General features: G+C 36.0%; 1 protein-coding gene across 6 annotated transcripts in view; it reads left to right on the top strand.

Annotated features, from left to right (window-relative positions):
- SENP6 (SUMO specific peptidase 6) overlaps positions 1-17,653 on the top strand; it is a 75,377-nt gene that overhangs the window by 53,099 nt on the left and 4,625 nt on the right. For 5 of the 6 annotated variants that reach the window (XM_065833663.2, XM_065833662.2, XM_065833661.2 and 2 more), the window contains 11 exons: positions 481-660; positions 2,960-3,186; positions 3,746-3,852; positions 3,939-4,055; positions 4,491-4,613; positions 4,867-4,959; positions 9,330-9,763; positions 12,619-12,722; positions 14,849-14,937; positions 16,703-16,771; positions 16,861-17,011. In XM_065833663.2, coding sequence (XP_065689735.2) covers positions 481-660; positions 2,960-3,186; positions 3,746-3,852; positions 3,939-4,055; positions 4,491-4,613; positions 4,867-4,959; positions 9,330-9,763; positions 12,619-12,722; positions 14,849-14,937; positions 16,703-16,771; positions 16,861-17,011 — 1,694 coding nt within the window. The other variant, XM_071806850.1, reaches the window with a different exon arrangement.

The following is a 17,653-nucleotide window of genomic DNA, read 5'->3' as shown; positions in this document are numbered from 1 at the left end:
GTGTTGCTGACAGTTCTCTTTTGTAGTAAATTTAGAGCAGTACTGTGGTTTCCTCAGACAATCAGATAATTTCTCTGCATATGTTTATTTGCCTCTTCATTGTAAAGTTGTTTTTCATGAGGGAACTTGGTCAAAGATCAATCTACAAAGAAGGTTTTACAAACCTATTGTAAAATATGTCATAGTTATAGTTGCAAATTTAAATTGTCACTGGAAATCGTGTTTTTTCTGTGCAATAAAAACCAGGTAAAACTTGACCAGAAAAAAACAGTTAATTTATGATTACTTTCCTGACAGGTGACAGTAGAGTTCAGTTCATCTTTTGAGATACTAACAGACAACACCTCCTGGATACATGTTAATTTCAAACTTTTTTGAAAAGCTTTCTTAATGATTTCTTATTAAAATCCAGGGGGAAGGTGTAAGGGAAACCTGCATATTTTTACTATAATTTAATATAATGTCATTGTTTTCTTCTAGAATCAGAAAATGATGTCCGAGATATTAACTTGAAAACTTCAGAACTTACCAAATGTGAATGGTGTAGTGTCCGAAAATTACCAGTAGTTTTCCTACAAACAGTACCGTCAACATGTAGTAGCCTCAGAGACCAACTGAAAATGAGTAAAGATAATGTCTGGTACGAATGTAAAGGAGACAGTAAGTAAAACAATTTTAGTCTACTATTAACTTTATTTTAAATGTTTTGGATCATGACTGAGTGCACTAAAGAACAGAACTGGCATCGTTGGCTGAGACAGGTGTAGTATTAATATTTTTCAGGAACTATCACCTTCCCAGGAGGGAAGGGCAGTTCAGAACATATAATACTGTTATATTAATATCATCCAGCTCCTATAAGAAGTGTGAGCTGTAAGAAATATTATAGTTACAAAAGTAATTGGAGAGCATGCAGGGGAGCTAGAGACAATCGTGGGAATAGGCATTAGATCCCACATGAACACAGGTGTTCACAGATGAAAAAAGGAAAAGCCTTCTGAGTTCTCCAGTGAGAAATCTTTCCCTTTCCATGTCTCTCTCAGCCTTTCTCCCCCCAGCTTTTCCCTCTGAGGCTGTGACTCTGGGCTGGTTTTATACCCAACTGCTTTATTGTACTTTATACTTCTGAGGACTTTGTGATGACACAGTTACTATTTGCTTTGTGAGCAAGGAAATTGCTTTAAGCCTGAATCTTCAACTGTGTAAGCAATAGTGTGTCTCTGCCTAGAAAATTCCTCTTAGTGCAACTTACTGCTTTTTTATTTTTCAGGTGCTGTAAGCAGATGGTATTTATATAATATCTGATTAATCTAACTCACTTTCTCCAACTTTTAGTTAAGGTGTAGGCTGACCCATTGAAGCTAAGCCACTGTACCAAAAGAAATACAGGATTTACTAGGGCTAGCAAGAGTAAGCATGAGAGAGCTCCTGTCTGTATTCTATTCACAGAATGTTCACAGGGGGCAAAGGGGTTTTGGTTGGTTTATGTCACAGGACCTGAAAGCAGGGCTTTGCTCTTCTAGATGGTGAGATCCCTTTATCTGTGTAAGGAGATGAAGATTTTTTTTTTCCTGTGGCATTTGAAATTCCTTTTCTTGTTCAGATGCATACTACTTGGAAATGAAAACTGGTTGCCAGCAGATCAGCGATCTTGAAGAGATTTCTGTTTCTATGGTAACAGAAATCCGATCAGAGAAAATTAACTGTTTCTTTTGTGAAATTACCATTACAGGTTTTTCTACTTTTGTACCCAACAAGTGCCCAGAATCAGTAAGAGTAGTTTTCTTAGAAATTTGTTCTTTTAATACGTGGTATACAGTTTCTATGCACTTTTTAAAAAAGCATCATGCTTATGTTCCCATTGAAGAGTGGAAACAGTGGGTTTGAAATTCAGTCCATCAGTATTGTATTCAATTTGGTTTCTAAGCAATGGTTTAAGTTTTGTGTCTCACTTGCTAGCTACCCCAAAGTAAAGCAGTATTTTTTTCAACCTGTCACTGTTTCTGAGAATTTCTGTTGGCTGAAAGAGTTGCCATACAGATGTCAGTGCTGTATATCCATGTAAAAGTGGTTCTTACAGACTTTTTCAGCTAAAAGGCTGGGGACCTCTGGGCTTATATACTGTAGTGACTTGAATATGTAAAATTTTCAAAAAGCAATAATGTTTTGTACTGTAGCCTTCTAGCATCAGAACAGACCATGAATCTACCTGAATCATGGAGTATCATACTGTTTCTTTTTAAAGTTGATATATATATGTTGTCTTAGTTCTCTCTTTCTTCCTTCCCCTTTTGCAGTCACATCTATTTCAAAGTAGGAGAAAAGCAGAATGAAATTTTTAAAATGGAATACCATGTCGATTTTGAAGGACTTAAGTCAATGAAAGCCATTTTTATAATAAAAATTGAGACCACAAAAGCCCATCTACATTCCTAATACCGTTCTGCTTTTCTAGGGAACTTCCACAGGTGGATGTATCATGATTGATTTTTGAGAGAGCTGCTCTGGATTTCTTAGTGCTGACCTGGGAGAAATTAGCATGTGGTGTTTCCCTATAAAGAGAGGAAATTGTGCTGTATATGTAATTTATGAAATTGTATTGAAACAATAGGATAGGAACTGTAGTAAGATAAAGTGTTGATTATGGACTCTTAGTGTCAGTAAGCAGAGAAGCTGTTACTTCAAAATACATTTTGGCTTTGCATTCAGTGTCTTAAAAATGTGGGAGGTGTAATAATTAACATTTCTGCATTAAGGCTGAAATTGAATGCACTCTTTTTTGCGTATATAGGTAGAAGGGTTTGGTAGTTCATCTTTCTATCATCTACGTACATGTGTTTTACTGCTTGGATGTATTGTCAGCAGTGTGCACCTGTTGGCCCACGTATCTTTGAAATCTGTTTATAATTGCAACATATTTTGTGTCTAAATGAATAATTTTCTCTCTGCCTTTTTGTAGGTCAAGAAGAACAGTACATAATTTTGATTTTTGAAACTGGTCTTGATCCTCATGCAAACTCAATATTTGAAAAAATAATTACTGACATTGGTATTAGAAATAATATTTCTGACTTCTTTGTGAAAATTTCCTTTGAAGAAGCCAATGGCAGGCTCGTTGCATTTACTAAGTGCTTGGAAGAAAGTTCCAAAGGAAGCCCATCTCACAGAGAAAACAAAATTAAAAATGTAATTATGTTTTTGTTTCAGAACAAAGTCATTATATTACTGGGTTTACAAATACACTGAAAGTAGCGTGTTGATCGCTAGACCAAAAGAAGTCCCAACTTCTACTGGTCCGTGGTGGGTTATGAAACTCTGGGAAATAGTCTGTGCATTTACAATATTTTTAGTGTGTTTAGTTTGATCATAAGGTTGTACAATGTAATGTTGTCATTTAAAAATCATTAAGGGACAAGAAATTTGTACCAGAGTCAGACAACATAAATATTTCCAAATTCATCTACTGGTGCAATTGGAATATTTTAAACAAGAAATTAAATTGCAGTGTTGTAGTTAAATCTAATTAATTATTTTTTTAAACAAAACTGCATCTTAAAAAATTTGGAAGTTTTGTGGCTCTGCAATGAATGAGTACAGACTGAAGTGTAATAAGTAGACTTGGAAAGGAAAAGAAACAAACTTGAAGTCCTTCTCAAAAGCAGTGGATATTGCTTTACTGGACTTGATTACCTTTTGGTAAATTTGAGCACAGTATGCAAATTAATATAGACTTTATTCTTTTAAGGTTGCTCCTGAGTCCAAAATGCAGCAGCGAAATAAACAGTTACCATATTTTGATGATGATGAAGAAATTGGAGATTCACATAAAGTATTTATTGGTCCTATAGAAAAGTAAGATATTTATCTTTGCCCTGTAACAATTCTCTTGAGTTTTTTTGGCATTTCATATTTGTTATTGAATGTATTTTTCTTTTCAGGTTAATAGTTTATCCACCTCCTCCAGCTAAAGGTGGTATTTCTGTGACCAATGAAGACCTCCATTGCCTAAATGAAGGAGAATTTTTAAATGATGTTATCATTGATTTTTATTTAAAGTAAGTTTTCTTTCAAATCAGTTTTTAGTCATCTTTTACTTTGAAGCTGGAAAAGTTCTGACATTAAAAACTCATAGGTCAGTTGATAACTGTTGCTCTCCAACTATGTATAGCTCTAATTTTAAAGGTTGTTTTGCATCTTTGCAAGAAATTTTGGTTCCTCTTCTATCCTGCTTTCTAGTGACATTGTCATCACTTGGAAAAAGGTTCTTTAAAATTTCTTAGCCTCAGAAATTCAGAGCACTTAATACCTTGAAATATTGACACAGATTTTGCATTAATTAGTTCCTGTGGTTAGTTAGCTCTAATATTCTTATAGCTATTTTGTGAGAGGCTGCAACAATTTGGTGGGGAGGTAGCGCTGTCCTTTTTACTTTGGTCATGAATACTTTGAGTTAACATCTCCATTAATTTTCCCCTTTTTTAACTAATTAGGTATTTGGTGCTTGAAAAACTGAAAAAGGAAGATGCTGATAGAATACATGTGTTCAGTTCATTCTTCTATAAACGCCTTAATCAAAGAGAAAGAAGAAATATTCCTGAAACTTCAAACCTTTCGTAAGTCGTATAAGTCAGTTTAACTAAGAGCTAAGTACAGTGAAGGCTACCAGAACAGATGCTTTACAGAAATAAAAACACTTATGGGCAATGTTATGATACCAACAGAACTCTAGGGAGCATCCAGACCTGTAACACACATAGAATATGCCTTGAGAAATCTTAAGAAGCTGTTAAGGTGAAAATATCTGAAAAGTAGTCTTCCAATTAAAATACATCACTTTACAAATCCTGTGTTGGTTACTTCTTGCAGAATACAACAAAAACGACATGGGCGAGTGAAAACATGGACACGGCATGTTGACATTTTTGAGAAAGATTTCATTTTCGTTCCTCTTAATGAAGCGTAAGTAAACATACCTTTTATTGCATTTGGTAAAGGCTTAAGCTTTACAGTTCTAAAATAAACAGTTATAGTGTGAATTGAAGTTAAAAATTAGGAGACTAAACATCTTTTTCCAGGCGATAAAAACAAAATAGTAATGTAAGACCTTTCAAGTGCATTGTTGTAGTTTAAGAAGTACCAGACAATATAAAGACTGTGCAAAAGTGAACTTTTCTGAGTACTTTTTCTAAGTTTTACCTGGTTCTCTGGAGTTCTTTCTTCTAAGGTGTTGTCATTGATAACTTTTGGACTTAACTTTTTTAGTCCTTTTTCTTCTAATGAGATCTCTTTGGTATAGATGAGATCATTCTTTCGTTGGAATAAAACTTTACTGGAAGAAAATACACCTGAAAATCTCTATTGCCTTATATTGGGAGCTTTATGTTTTTTCTTCATATCCTTTTGTCCTGGTATTTTCCTTAGGTCAGGCAGCAGACTGTTAGCATTCTAGTGGTTGTTAAGGACTTTTAATGATGCCTGTTTTACTTAAGTTCAGAGCAAGTTGTCACAAACACATTTCTGCATTTCAAAAAAAGAATTTAAACAGTCCTTAAGCCAAAATATTTAGAAATGTTAAACTACTGCATTTTAAAAATATACAATAAAAACATAAATAAAGGACAGAGAGACAGGAGAATTGTAACTAACTTATCATAGGCATACCTAACTGATCTTTTAAAAATTCAAAGATTAGTTCATTGGGGTTTCTTTAATTAAAAGCTCTTCCAAGAAACCTATCTAGATACCGTGCCATTTTGCAGCAGGAGCAAAACTTCTGATAATAGGACATTCATTTGCAAAAGTGGTTTCTCGATGTGTGCAATAAAATATTGCAGAGCGGAAAAAATATGAGTATCCAGGGATATGAGAAAGTGCTGGTTTGATGAAGGGGTGGAGAGGGGGCAGGGAGAGTGGATTTGCTTTTTATTGTTGTTTTTGACCTGCATTCTGTCAAAGAAAGTATAAATTAGAACTTTCTCTTTTTTTTTTTTCTTGTTTTTTAATGTATTGTTATTAGTTGCTAGCATTTTTCTTGACTGCACCTTGCTATTCTGTCTCTCATCAAACATGTCATTTCTTCCATCCCCTGGAACCCTTTGAGTTTTGAGGAACAAAAACCTGAAGTTTTTGGGGGGAGATGCTAACGTACTTAGAAAGGAATCAGTGACTTGACAATGAAATACTCCCATTATGAGGAGTAATTCGTATCACAGGACAGAGAGGAGTCTGGGGAGCTCCCTGGGAAAGAACACAAAAGCCAGCAAGTATGAGGCTTCTAGGCCTCTATGCTATTAGCACAGTTGTCACTTGTGAAGTGTCTCTTCCTTCCTTATATCAGGTTTTACGAGGTTAATATATATTTGACCCCTCTTTTTCCTGTATTCTTGTGTTTCAAAATGGGTCAAGAGCAGAGAACTGGAATAATCTTAACTTTTTTCAGTCAGAAAAGTTACTTTATTGCAAGTTCTCTCTCTTACTTTGATATGTAGCTCTTTATGTTGAACTGACATGTAAATCCTGTTTTATTTTAGTTAACTTCAGTACCACTTCAGGTGCTGCTTAGCCTCTTTGATATAGAACCAGAAAGTTTTATTTTTAGAACTAAATGTGTTGCTGACAAAAAGAGACAATAAGTATCACTGGTGATTTTTGTTCCTTAATGGCAAAATACTAAGAAGGATTTTTTTATCTGGTTAGCAAGTACAGTATAGATCCTGTTTGCGTAAGTTACAGCTTCATGTTGCATTCTGTACCTGCGTAATTAATGTGTTATGAAATATATAGTCCCTGGACTTCGTTTGTTAATAGGAATGTGAAACCTTGCTTCTGTGCCAAATTTATGTATTTGTGGTGCTGATTTGTATTTTAGTTGGCTTCTTAATCTGTAGTGAGTATTTTGGATATTCAAGTTTTATGATAACGGCTGTGGGCTGGGACCTAGCATCTGTAGTATGTTGCAGCTTTTGCAGAAACTCCCTTGTGTGCCGCCTTTTGTGTCAGGTAATTTCCCAAAATTTCTCCACACTTCTGTTTTTCACTTGCAAATTGAGGACTGTCACACTTTGTGTTGACAAGAATGGACATGTGGAGATGCTGTATGTTCAGTAGAATATAGCTTCCAACTCCTTAGTGTTTAGCTGTCTGGGGATTTTTTTTGTTTGTTTTTGTAATTGAAGCATTGCCTTGTAACTTCAAGGGATTGCTGAAAACACGAGGAGAATCAGTGCTGAAGAGGGACAGCCAGTTAATGCCTGGTGTGCATAGAGAGTAAAATACATGCCATTCTGTGTAGGTTTTGGAGAACCTGGTTTTCAGAATTTTTTCAGCATGCCTTTGCCTGAACATGTGTATATGCAACCAAATATAGTGTAATAAGGCTGTCATCACCCAGTTTTCTTCTCTTCAGTTTGTTCCTTGTCTGGGTCTTCTGTATGATCATGTAACTCATGTACAGCCTTGAGTTGTTATGACTCTCCCAGTGTTTGCAACTTTGGCGCATTGCAGCACTCCATTTTTCAGGAATTTGCCACCTGGTTTGATACTGGTCATTAGTCCTTGTAACAGAAATTTTCTCAATGTGATACAATAGCAGATCAAAGGTGGGGAACAGTTTCTTTGGTTCCAATGATAGGTTGGCATTCATTGCTACTTCTAAAAGGTCTCAAACCTTGATCTGTGGCAAAATCAGTCTGGTTGAGAACCAATCTCAGAGTTTCTTTTTCTTCTTTGTGTCTTGAATTAAGTACTATGTGAAACAAGTTCTAGGATTTGAGGAAACCTGAGTACTTCTCTCACGTTATAGGAATACTGCTAATGGTTGCTTCTGATAATGCTTGTCCTGTGCTGCCTAGAATGATGCTTTTTTGTCTTTCAGGACTCAGCTGTTTATTCTGGCATCTAGTGTAAAAGTATATTCTAGAAATAATTGCTTTGGAATTGCCAAACTTCAGTATCTACTTCCAGAAAGTCGTTCCAGACTCTCCGATAACCACTAGTTTAGGGAATGTGGGCTCATCATCTAACAAGTTGTCAAACTGCAGTAACTGGAGGTGGGCAGGATGAATCTAGGGGAGAATTAACTTCAGAACAATATGGCAGATTTAACCATGACTGCATCAGTGTCCTTTGGCAGTGCAGTCCTTTTTGTTCTAGCCTCCAGTGGAAACAGGTTATTCTTTTCAAAGTTGTGAGCTATTTCTTTTTAGATCCAGATTAATGTATTCACGTAATTGGTACATAAAGCCTATATTAACAGAGCACACACAAATTCCAGGGTTTGGCAATACTTAATGTATTCATTGACTAGGTGTGGTGAATCATTGAAGATAAAATGGTTCCATGCTTCACTTGCTGCTTTCAAGGGCCACTTTAACTGCCATTGAGTTTTGATAGAATTTAGGATTCATGATAATCTAATTAATTTTTTAATATCTCAGACATACATTTTTAGTTACTACTTTTTCTTTTTTCTAAAACATCTTACAGTATGGCTTCACCTGCCTAATACATAACTAGATTCTGTTTTGTTATTTGCTGTAGAGAATCAGAGAACCTTCAGAAAATTTCTAAATCAGGTTAATCAATATTTACTTGCAATGCCTCAATCCCTGACTTTGCTGCTGCTCCGTTTCTTATTGAGTGGCAAGTTAGTAAAGTCTCCAGAGGCAAGGACAGCAGGAGGAAACTGGGGCAAAACTTACTTTGTATTGGGCGATATAATGATTTTTGGTCCTGAAAGGGTTGAAATGACATTTCTGTGAAGGGTGAGGAAGACAGCAGTCGTGATGATGGCATTACAAACACTCTTTTCTCCCCGTCTGTGATTGGAAGATCTCATAGGCAGAAGAATATGGGCAGTTCAGCTATACTGTTAGATCTGACTAGTTGTGTTGCTAGTGCTGAACTACTAGAAAACTTGATGCAGCAGTAACATGAACTTGACAACAAGTAATTCACGCAGTGATAAAGAAAATGTTAAAAAATAAATAAGCTTTAATTCAAAGAAGGAAAAGAATATATGACGTATGAACAAATTGAAATAAATTAGACATCACCTGCTTTCAACTAACTGCAAGATATTAACGTTGTTGGTGACTCCTTGCATGGAGTGATCTTTACTTCAGTGAGGACTGCGAGGGCTTGAGTAAAACCTGCTCAGAAAAGTGAACAGCTATTATAATCTATCTTTGGTAACTATGGGGGTGGGTTTTTTATTAGTTTGTGCACACTCTGTGTTTTGTTTGATTTTTACCACCTTCAGGTTTAACTGTGATCATTAATGTAATTGCCAGTTTTTAATGTTGTGTGGTTTTTTTTTTTTTCCTTTGCAGTGCCCACTGGTTTTTGGCTGTCATCTGTTTTCCTGGTTTAGAAAAACCCAAATATGAACCAAATCCCCTCTATCATGAAAATGCTACAATACCGATAAAGTCCTCCTCTTCAGATAGAGAGAGCAATACACCATCTCCTTTGCCAAATGATTTAGATGCACAGAACTCGCCTTCCAAGTCCACAGCAAAGAAGACATTGACCAAAAAGTATAATACAGCTTTAATAGACCCAAATGCTGAAACTGAAGACAGTGAGTCTTCATGTTGTAGAAGAAGTCCTTGTAGGGGAAAAAGTGCTTTCAAAAAACTAAATCAAATGGACAGTGATGTGGAAGAACCTAACACTGTGGAATCAGCATGCCATACACTAGACCATCGGACTTCAGACGAAAATGGTATACAGGGTGAATTCACAGCTGCTAGCCAATCTATGGGTATGTAATTGTAAAAATGTGCACATTTTAATGAAAAATTTGGAGTTTTCACATCCGTTGCTACTTTTGTAGTTGTGTACATGTCATACTTCAAAAGTTTAGTACATGCTTCAAGTTGAGTGCTTGCAATATAAGTAGTTTATAGCCATTGCGTATAAAATGATTTTGTAGGTGTGGATATAACTCCCATGGCAAAGGGCTGGAGATAAAACAGTTCTCCTAAATCAGATTAATTTTTCAGTTGTGTGAGCTTTTTTCACACAAATTCATTTTGTAGATAGCACTTTGCATCACTTAAGGCTGCAGTTACTAAGAAAAGAATAGTAGTTGGTCATGAATCCTCATAATGCATGTACATGGGAGGACTGAATTAAGATTGTGTGAGCAACCGTAATTCCAGTGTCTTCTAACATTTGAGATTTTGCTTCAACACCATTAAGTTCTTTAATGTCCTGATAGAAGGTATGTAAAAAGAGTAAGGAGAAAATAAAAAAAAATTAATCTCGACCTCCATGTTACATTTAGGGGGGTTTTCTCCACACATTGCTGCTGTGGAGGCTGTTTTCAGTGTCTGGAGCAGTGTTTGTACCAAAGTGAACAAAGGAACCGACATACTTTTAAAGGCAGATGAAGGAATTAGGAAAAGATTGTTTTCTCTGCTTACTGCAAGTTTTGGATCCCCTTGATGCATAGAGTACAAAATATGTGTTCATGCAAAAAGCATTTAGTCACTGATAGTATTCCTACTAACTTATTTACAAAGGAGTAATTGCACAGTTTATAGTACAAGATCTGAAAAACTTATCAGTCCTATGATTTAATCTGTATATTGTGGACCAGTACAACTTTAACATCTTTGTGGGTATAAAAACGTTCCTAGTTTCTAATCTAAATTTATTCATTTATGATAACATTATCACTTTTCCTATAAGGTCTTGGGGTAGCAGGGGACATGCATAAGTTTCCTCTTGTTCAAATTTATTTTTCATTTTATGTGTGATTTTTACTTTTTATGATATTGCTGCTGTATGATATGGTCTCATGTCTTGGATGCTGCTACTGTTATTTGTCTGTAATTAGTCAGAATGTACTTTATGACATGTTTTTGCTAGGATTACGTATGTTTTTATGGCTGCATGGTCATTCTGTTGCTGACTAAAGCACTCAGACTCTCTTGGTCAGCTGTTGCAGATGATGCACCCTTTCATTAATGCAGGTGTTCATACATGTCACAGTCCTGGTTTAAGGGTGAGATTGAATTTGAGATTGACACTAAGCCTATGTTTAGGCAGCATAATGGAGTTGTGTTGTGTATCTAAACTTCCATTTCAACCCGATGGAAAATGAGGATGTAGTCCTTAGGTTTTCATGCCACCCTTCAGCTGTTGCTCCAGAAGGGTGTGGGTCTTGACTGCCGAATCCACACGTATGTCCTGGATATTTTAGGATATCTCAAAAGACTGCAGGTGCCTCTTTGATAGTATAGTCAATAAAACCAAGAGACCTCCTTTTCTTATCCTAAAGCAGATATAGAGTAGCTGTTCAGTTGAGTAGTTCTCTGCTCTGATTACAGTCTCCACTTAACGTTGTGAAACCCTAGATGCCTACTATACATGTCAGCCTAAACTTAGATGTCTCGATCTCCAACTAAATTCTGGGTTTGGACTTGTAACTCAGTAGGAGTTGATACCTAAATATCTTTGAAGAAAAATCCACTTTATTTATTTATTTATGTATTTATTTAAATATTACCTGATGTATGGATCTGTCAGCAATAAATCATATTAATATATGGCCTACTTCTTGTGCTAAAGTCTTTTCAAAGATACTGAGCAAAACTAATTCCCAAGTTTGTCCCTGTGGAACTCCACTGATAACCACTTTCCAGTTACTTCAGCTTCTCTGCTGAAGCACTCTTGAATGCAAGTCTTTTCTGCTTTTTCCATTAGCTAGTTCATTGCCCTATTTAATGTTCTTATAAAAATCTGTTTTTCTTTCATAAGTAGTAAGTCCTACAGTGACACCATAACCAATGCTTTTATTTTTGTAATTGTTTAGATATATAGCCCTTTTCTAGGAAAAGTTTTCTGATGAAGATTTCGGGTTTTGCTGGCATGAGATATTAATTTTTCACTTATTCCCACATCGCTTATTATTTTTTCCCTTCAGAGTCTGTTCTGAAGTCTTGCATGGTTTCTTCCAGTGCTGTTTGTCTAGTGATTAAGTAAGTAGAGGAGTGAGAGAGTGAGTTTACAGATACTCTTTTGTGTAGCTAACAGTGAAGTTTCACAGACATCTCTAGGCTGCTGCTCCCCAGGAGGGCTGATCCTGCATTCTACCATCCCTAGCAACATGTTCCCAAGCTGCCTTTTTCCTTTTTACCAGCATGAGTCTTCATATAACTTCACAGTGAACCTGATCAAGGAAATTATTCAAGTTAAATAAAATGTTCAAGTTTAAAAAAAGCTCTCAGTCTGGTCCTCTGTGTGTGGATGGATTTGGTGACATGGAAGGGACCAGCTGAGGATGGGAGTGAGTGATTATATTAGGGATCAAATAAGACTGCCCCATTTGGCAGCAGTACCAGTTTATACTGTTGTAAAGGTTTAATGGAACTACAGGGTAATTTCATGGTGGGTTTTAGTTTGGGTCTCTAGAATTTTTTTTAGACCTTTCACAGAATATGGAACAGTTTCTGCTATGTTACTTAGAAAAAACTTTTCACTTCTGTTCATATGCGTGAATAAAATACTATATGGCAGCAATCCTGAGGCAATCTAAAATATTTAAAATTAGTTTGGTCTTCAATGACATAGTATTTGATGTTTAAACATACTGCTGTCTGATTGATACAGATGGATTGCACAAAATCAGGCTAAACTACAGTGAAGACTCAGCTGATGGCAGTAAGCTAAATGAAGATGAGCTTATAGATTTTTCTGAAGACCAAGATAACCAGGTAAATAATTCAGCAATTGTATTTGGGAAATATGAACTGTTGTGTTATATTTTGAATGGGCAGCTTAAAAGCAGTGTAAATGTGCGTTGTCTAAAGCTAGTTATCTTTTCAATTGTCTAATCCAAAGCACTGGTTACCTATAAAAATTTGCAAATTAGCTGGCAGGAGAGGATTGTCCATTTGTTCATTAAACTGTTTAATAGGAAACTGCTGTACTGGTCCTGCATTTCATTTTGTGACCTTTTGCATAGTAACAGTATTACGCAACTATTTTAGTGGAAACTCTGAAGGTAAACACATTTCTGTCTCTGTTCTCCCCCAGTCCCATACTTATCTACCAGACCCAGGAACAAGTTACTCTTCTTTCAGCTGCATTTCCTAGACATAAGCAGACACCTTTATATAAGTAGGTTCTATTCTGCTGTTTTGTTTCATTGGTGGTTCTCCAAATCAAATTTAAACAGTATGGATTTATAATCAAGTGGTGTTCTTGTTCAGATTGGAAGATGTTTAGATTTTAGAGCTGTGGAAAGACTGATCATTAAAATGTCCTTTACTGACTCAGTATTGGGTATGTGGGCGTTATTCCATAGCCCTGTTGCTTCTACAGTGTAAGTTCAATGTGAGCAAACTGGGACTTACGCATTTACTCTTCCTAATTGGATTTCCTGTTCATGTTCCAGGTAGATGACTCCAAGTTGTCCGAAATAAAGAAACTGAGCCTATCAAATTCTAGGAATTAGCTATTTTTCACCTTTGAGTCTAGAACAAACAGTTGTTTTCCAAAGTCTGCAGCTATATGTGAGGTCTTCCAAATAGTATGTATGTGCACACACCTATAAAAGCTCCAGTTTATGTTGAAACATAACTATGCTTTTCACACAGACTCAACCCACCTCTCCTGTCATGATACTTGCCCAAACATTCTGTGATTCTCACCTGATGGAAGTGCCTTTCTGTCTGTTTGGTAGCAATAGAGTTCTATGAAGATGGAGAATGAGTAGTAGAGTGTTTCCAGTCTGAAGTACGTGGCATGAGGCAGGGAAGAAAGCACATGACCAGCTGTGGTCCTTGAGAGGAGGAAAAGATGCCAAGTTCCCTGGTTGCAGTGTAGCTTAGAACTTTACTCAGGCTGAAGCTGTTGCTGATATCTTCTAGAACAGATAAAGCAAGTATAGAAATGCTAGACCATGACAAGCTGAGTGTACCTTCACATCTGCCAAAAACGGAGTTGAGGCTGCAACAGAAACAAGTGTATTAGCAACTAGGCAGCAGTTTCTAATATGATAACATCTTCTGGTGTAGAATGAGGATCCTGCATGTTAGTGAAGTGTACATAATTCTCACCAAATATTTCACAAATCATGCTTATACGGGTGTTCCCGTTTTCGGAAAGCATCTCTTTCCCTGTAATACGATGGTCTGTGGTAGCGATAGTGAATTCAGCAGAAGGGTAAGAAACAATGGATCTCTCTGATATTTTTAGATAAAATAACTTAGTGGTTTTGTTTATAAGACTTCCATATCCTTCATAGCAATCAATATTGAAATCAAAAGGTCAAAGAATATTCCTAGATGTATGGCATGTCTGTTTCTGCAGCCCATGATACATAACATCATGGCAGTTTAATTTCCCTTGCCATAAGAAGCAATTTGGTGCATTCTGAAGCAAAGTTCAAATTTTACGTCTGAGTTCATTGCGGATTTTGTCTCATTTCATCTACAAGATAACATACAGGAAACAGCCAAGCAACTTTCTAGTAATAATTAGGAAATGAAAGTATCAATAATTTTGATTGTAACTAAATACTGGAGATGCCCCTCTTTTAAGCCAGCAATGCTTTAAAAATGTCAGTTGCAGCTTTTTTCTAGTTTCAGCAGTCGTTAAGTAAATAGCACCATTCACTCCGTGTTGTTCCAGCATGGATTTGAGAAGCCGTGTGACTAGAAGTCGGTAATGCAAACTTTGCAAATAATAAATGGTTTCAGATTAAAGCTATCACTTCTTTATTAAACCTATGTTATTGGTCCTGAATAAAAATGGTAAGTATAGCAATAATTTATTTTGCATCTGTTTGAAAAACAATGTTAGCTTTTAAACACCTGTAAACATGTTGCTTCTGTAGGATGACAGTAGTGATGATGGTGGCCTTGTAGATGATAACTGTAATTCAGAAATGGGACAGTGGCACCTGAAGCCTACTATCTGCAAACAGTAAGTATTAAAATAGTTAAAATGGAGATCTCATAAAGGTGTATGAAATGTGAAAGTAATTATGGGAAAGGGCCATAGATCGATCTTCAGACACTTTAATCAGCATGTTATTAGTGTTTGAGGACTTTATACTTTGTAGTATCATCTTCAGTGAGCAGAAAATTTAATGCATGAAACTACTAGTGAGATAATAGCTTTTGTTTCCTGTTAAGCCTGTATGCTGCTTCAGACAGATGAAGGTTGTTTCTTTAAATAAGGGTGTTCTTTGATATCTTGCACTTAGATTCCTGCAAAAAGAAGGTACAGAAGCATGTTCAAGTGTATCCTTCTATATTAAAAAGCAGATTAATGTCCTAACTGAAAATAATTAAACTAATACTAAAGAAAACCTTTGTCACCACTCAAATTAGTACAGGAAAATGAGAATCATTTTTAGCTGCCCTCATTTTTTACTGAAAGTGTTCTAGCTGTTTCTCTTTATTGTCTCTTTCTGTTCCTAGTATTACTCTTTTTTCTCTAATAGAGTGTTCCACAGTACTAAACTGTTACTTTTTTTTTATTTTTTACCTGGTTTATATTTGAAAACTTTTAAAATTTTTGTTGTTGTTGTTTGAAACCGTGGAATTATTTCTTAGTAGTCATTGACTGCGGTTTTTTGCATTTTGGTGTGACAGAAATGTATGATTCCAAATCCAGAAATAATGTTACTAGTATTACTGTCTTGACAATTTCCTTTGTATTTTTTCATGAATTATTTATCCATTTTTATATTTCCTTCGTTGTGAATATAATAGTTACTACAAAGGTAAAGGCTTTCACAATACAATCTTATGGTGCAGAATAAAATTATGTACTTTTATGTTACAGGGAATCTGTATGAATTATTCTTAATACATTTTTATGAAGGGGTAAAAATCCATCTGTGTTGTGAATTTTAAGAATATTTATGAGCTTCTGATTATAGCTTGTCTAAATTTGTCCCATTCTGGTAATGGTTTATCTGTACATAACACTTTCCATCAGACAATATGTAACTAGTCCTACATTTATACGGTCCTAAAATTACATTCGGCCTTTGGAAGGCAACCGCGAGGCTGATGTGGCCCCAGGTGAAAATGAGTTTGACACCCCTGCTTTAGATCACGTGATAGGATGTAAGCATCTGTAGTGTGCAGGAGTGTTTATGCAGACTTGGTTCTTCAGAAAATGTGTGTGTATGGATACATTATTTTTGTAAAGTATGTCAAATAGAGTAGGTGTGTGTTTTGTGGATAACTCTCAGGTAGATCTCAGATTGATTGGCTGGGATCACTTCTGGAAATTACATACGTAGTGTTGTCTTGGGTACTGTGGACTGTCTCATCCGTCCTCCAGCTGCCCCTCCAGAAGGATGTTCATGGGTTCTTAGCCTTACATTTAGTCTCTTGCCAGTGTCCCAGGCACCTTGTGCAAATAAAAGAGCACTACAAACCTGAGGGGGCTTTAGGCAACTAGACTTTGGCTATAAAAAATGCTTTCAGTCTGAGAGTACTATAAGTGCTTTCCTAAGTTCTCTGTACTTGGTATATGCTTAAATCTAAAGATAACTTTGCATTTTGCTATCCGAATTAGAGGATTATAGCAGTGCTGGCAAAATGTCATAATATTGATCTGGTTTTGTTCAGTGTTACACCACAAATTACTTCACAGCTAACTAGCTGTGTAACATTGTGTTTTCGAAGCTGCTGTAAAATATTGTGTGCTTAAAAACTGCGTTCTCTCTTAGGCCCTGCATTTTGCTTATGGATTCACTGAGAGGCCCTTCCCGCTCAAATGTTGTGAAAACACTAAGGGAGTAAGTTTCACATCTGGGGTTTGGGGTGGGTTTTTTTCAAAATTCTGCAAGAAAACAAAAGTTTTAATTTGCATGGTCTTTAATCATAGGTATTTAGAGGTGGAATGGGAAGTCAGGAAAGGCAACAAAAGAAGCTTTTCCAAAGAAGTCATGAAAGGTTCCAACCCTAAAGTGCCACAACAGAACAACTTCAGTGATTGTGGAGTGTACATACTGCAGTATGTGGAGAGCTTTTTTGAGGTATGTATGCCTGCTTGTGTAACTGTTTTGTCTCCCGTGGCAGTCAAATATGAGCTATTAGAATTATTAGTTATAAAAGTCTGTCTAGTGTAGCTCCTATAGCTATTTATCAGATGATGCATTCTAAATTAATTTAAACATTGACTTACATAATAATGAATACTCTTTGGAAAATAAATGAATTATCATTATTATCTACGCATATGTACCAGAAATCGAAGGCCATGGAATTTTCTGAGAAAATATTAAGAAAATATATTTAGAGTCTTCCTGTATGTTCTTATAGAGCATACCCTTTAAAATTACCTGGTAAGAATTGAGTTCTAAATGTAAACTAAAGATGTTTTACAAAAAGCTTCTTTTCTAAGAACTGTTACTCGGGATATACTCATCATTACACCACCACTAGCTTAGACTTTTTTTACTTGCATGAAACCAGGTAAGTGGAATCATTACAACTAAAGGTCAAATCTTCATTCCACGGAAGAAATTGGTTAAACGCGTACTTTAACTGCTGTAGCCTTCAAGTTACAGTTCCTTTCACAAGTAGGAGGAGTAGCACCCTCAAGTTTGGGTTGGGAGAAGAAATAGTCAAGTAAGATATTGCTTGCCTGCACGGGACGCTGACTCTGTTTACAGTCC

This window comes from Patagioenas fasciata, chromosome 3 (assembly GCF_037038585.1).
Source record: "Patagioenas fasciata isolate bPatFas1 chromosome 3, bPatFas1.hap1, whole genome shotgun sequence".
NCBI classification, from domain to species: domain Eukaryota; kingdom Metazoa; phylum Chordata; class Aves; order Columbiformes; family Columbidae; genus Patagioenas; species Patagioenas fasciata.
Note: the sequence above shows the minus strand (reverse complement) of the source record. Positions and strands in the feature narration are given on the sequence as shown.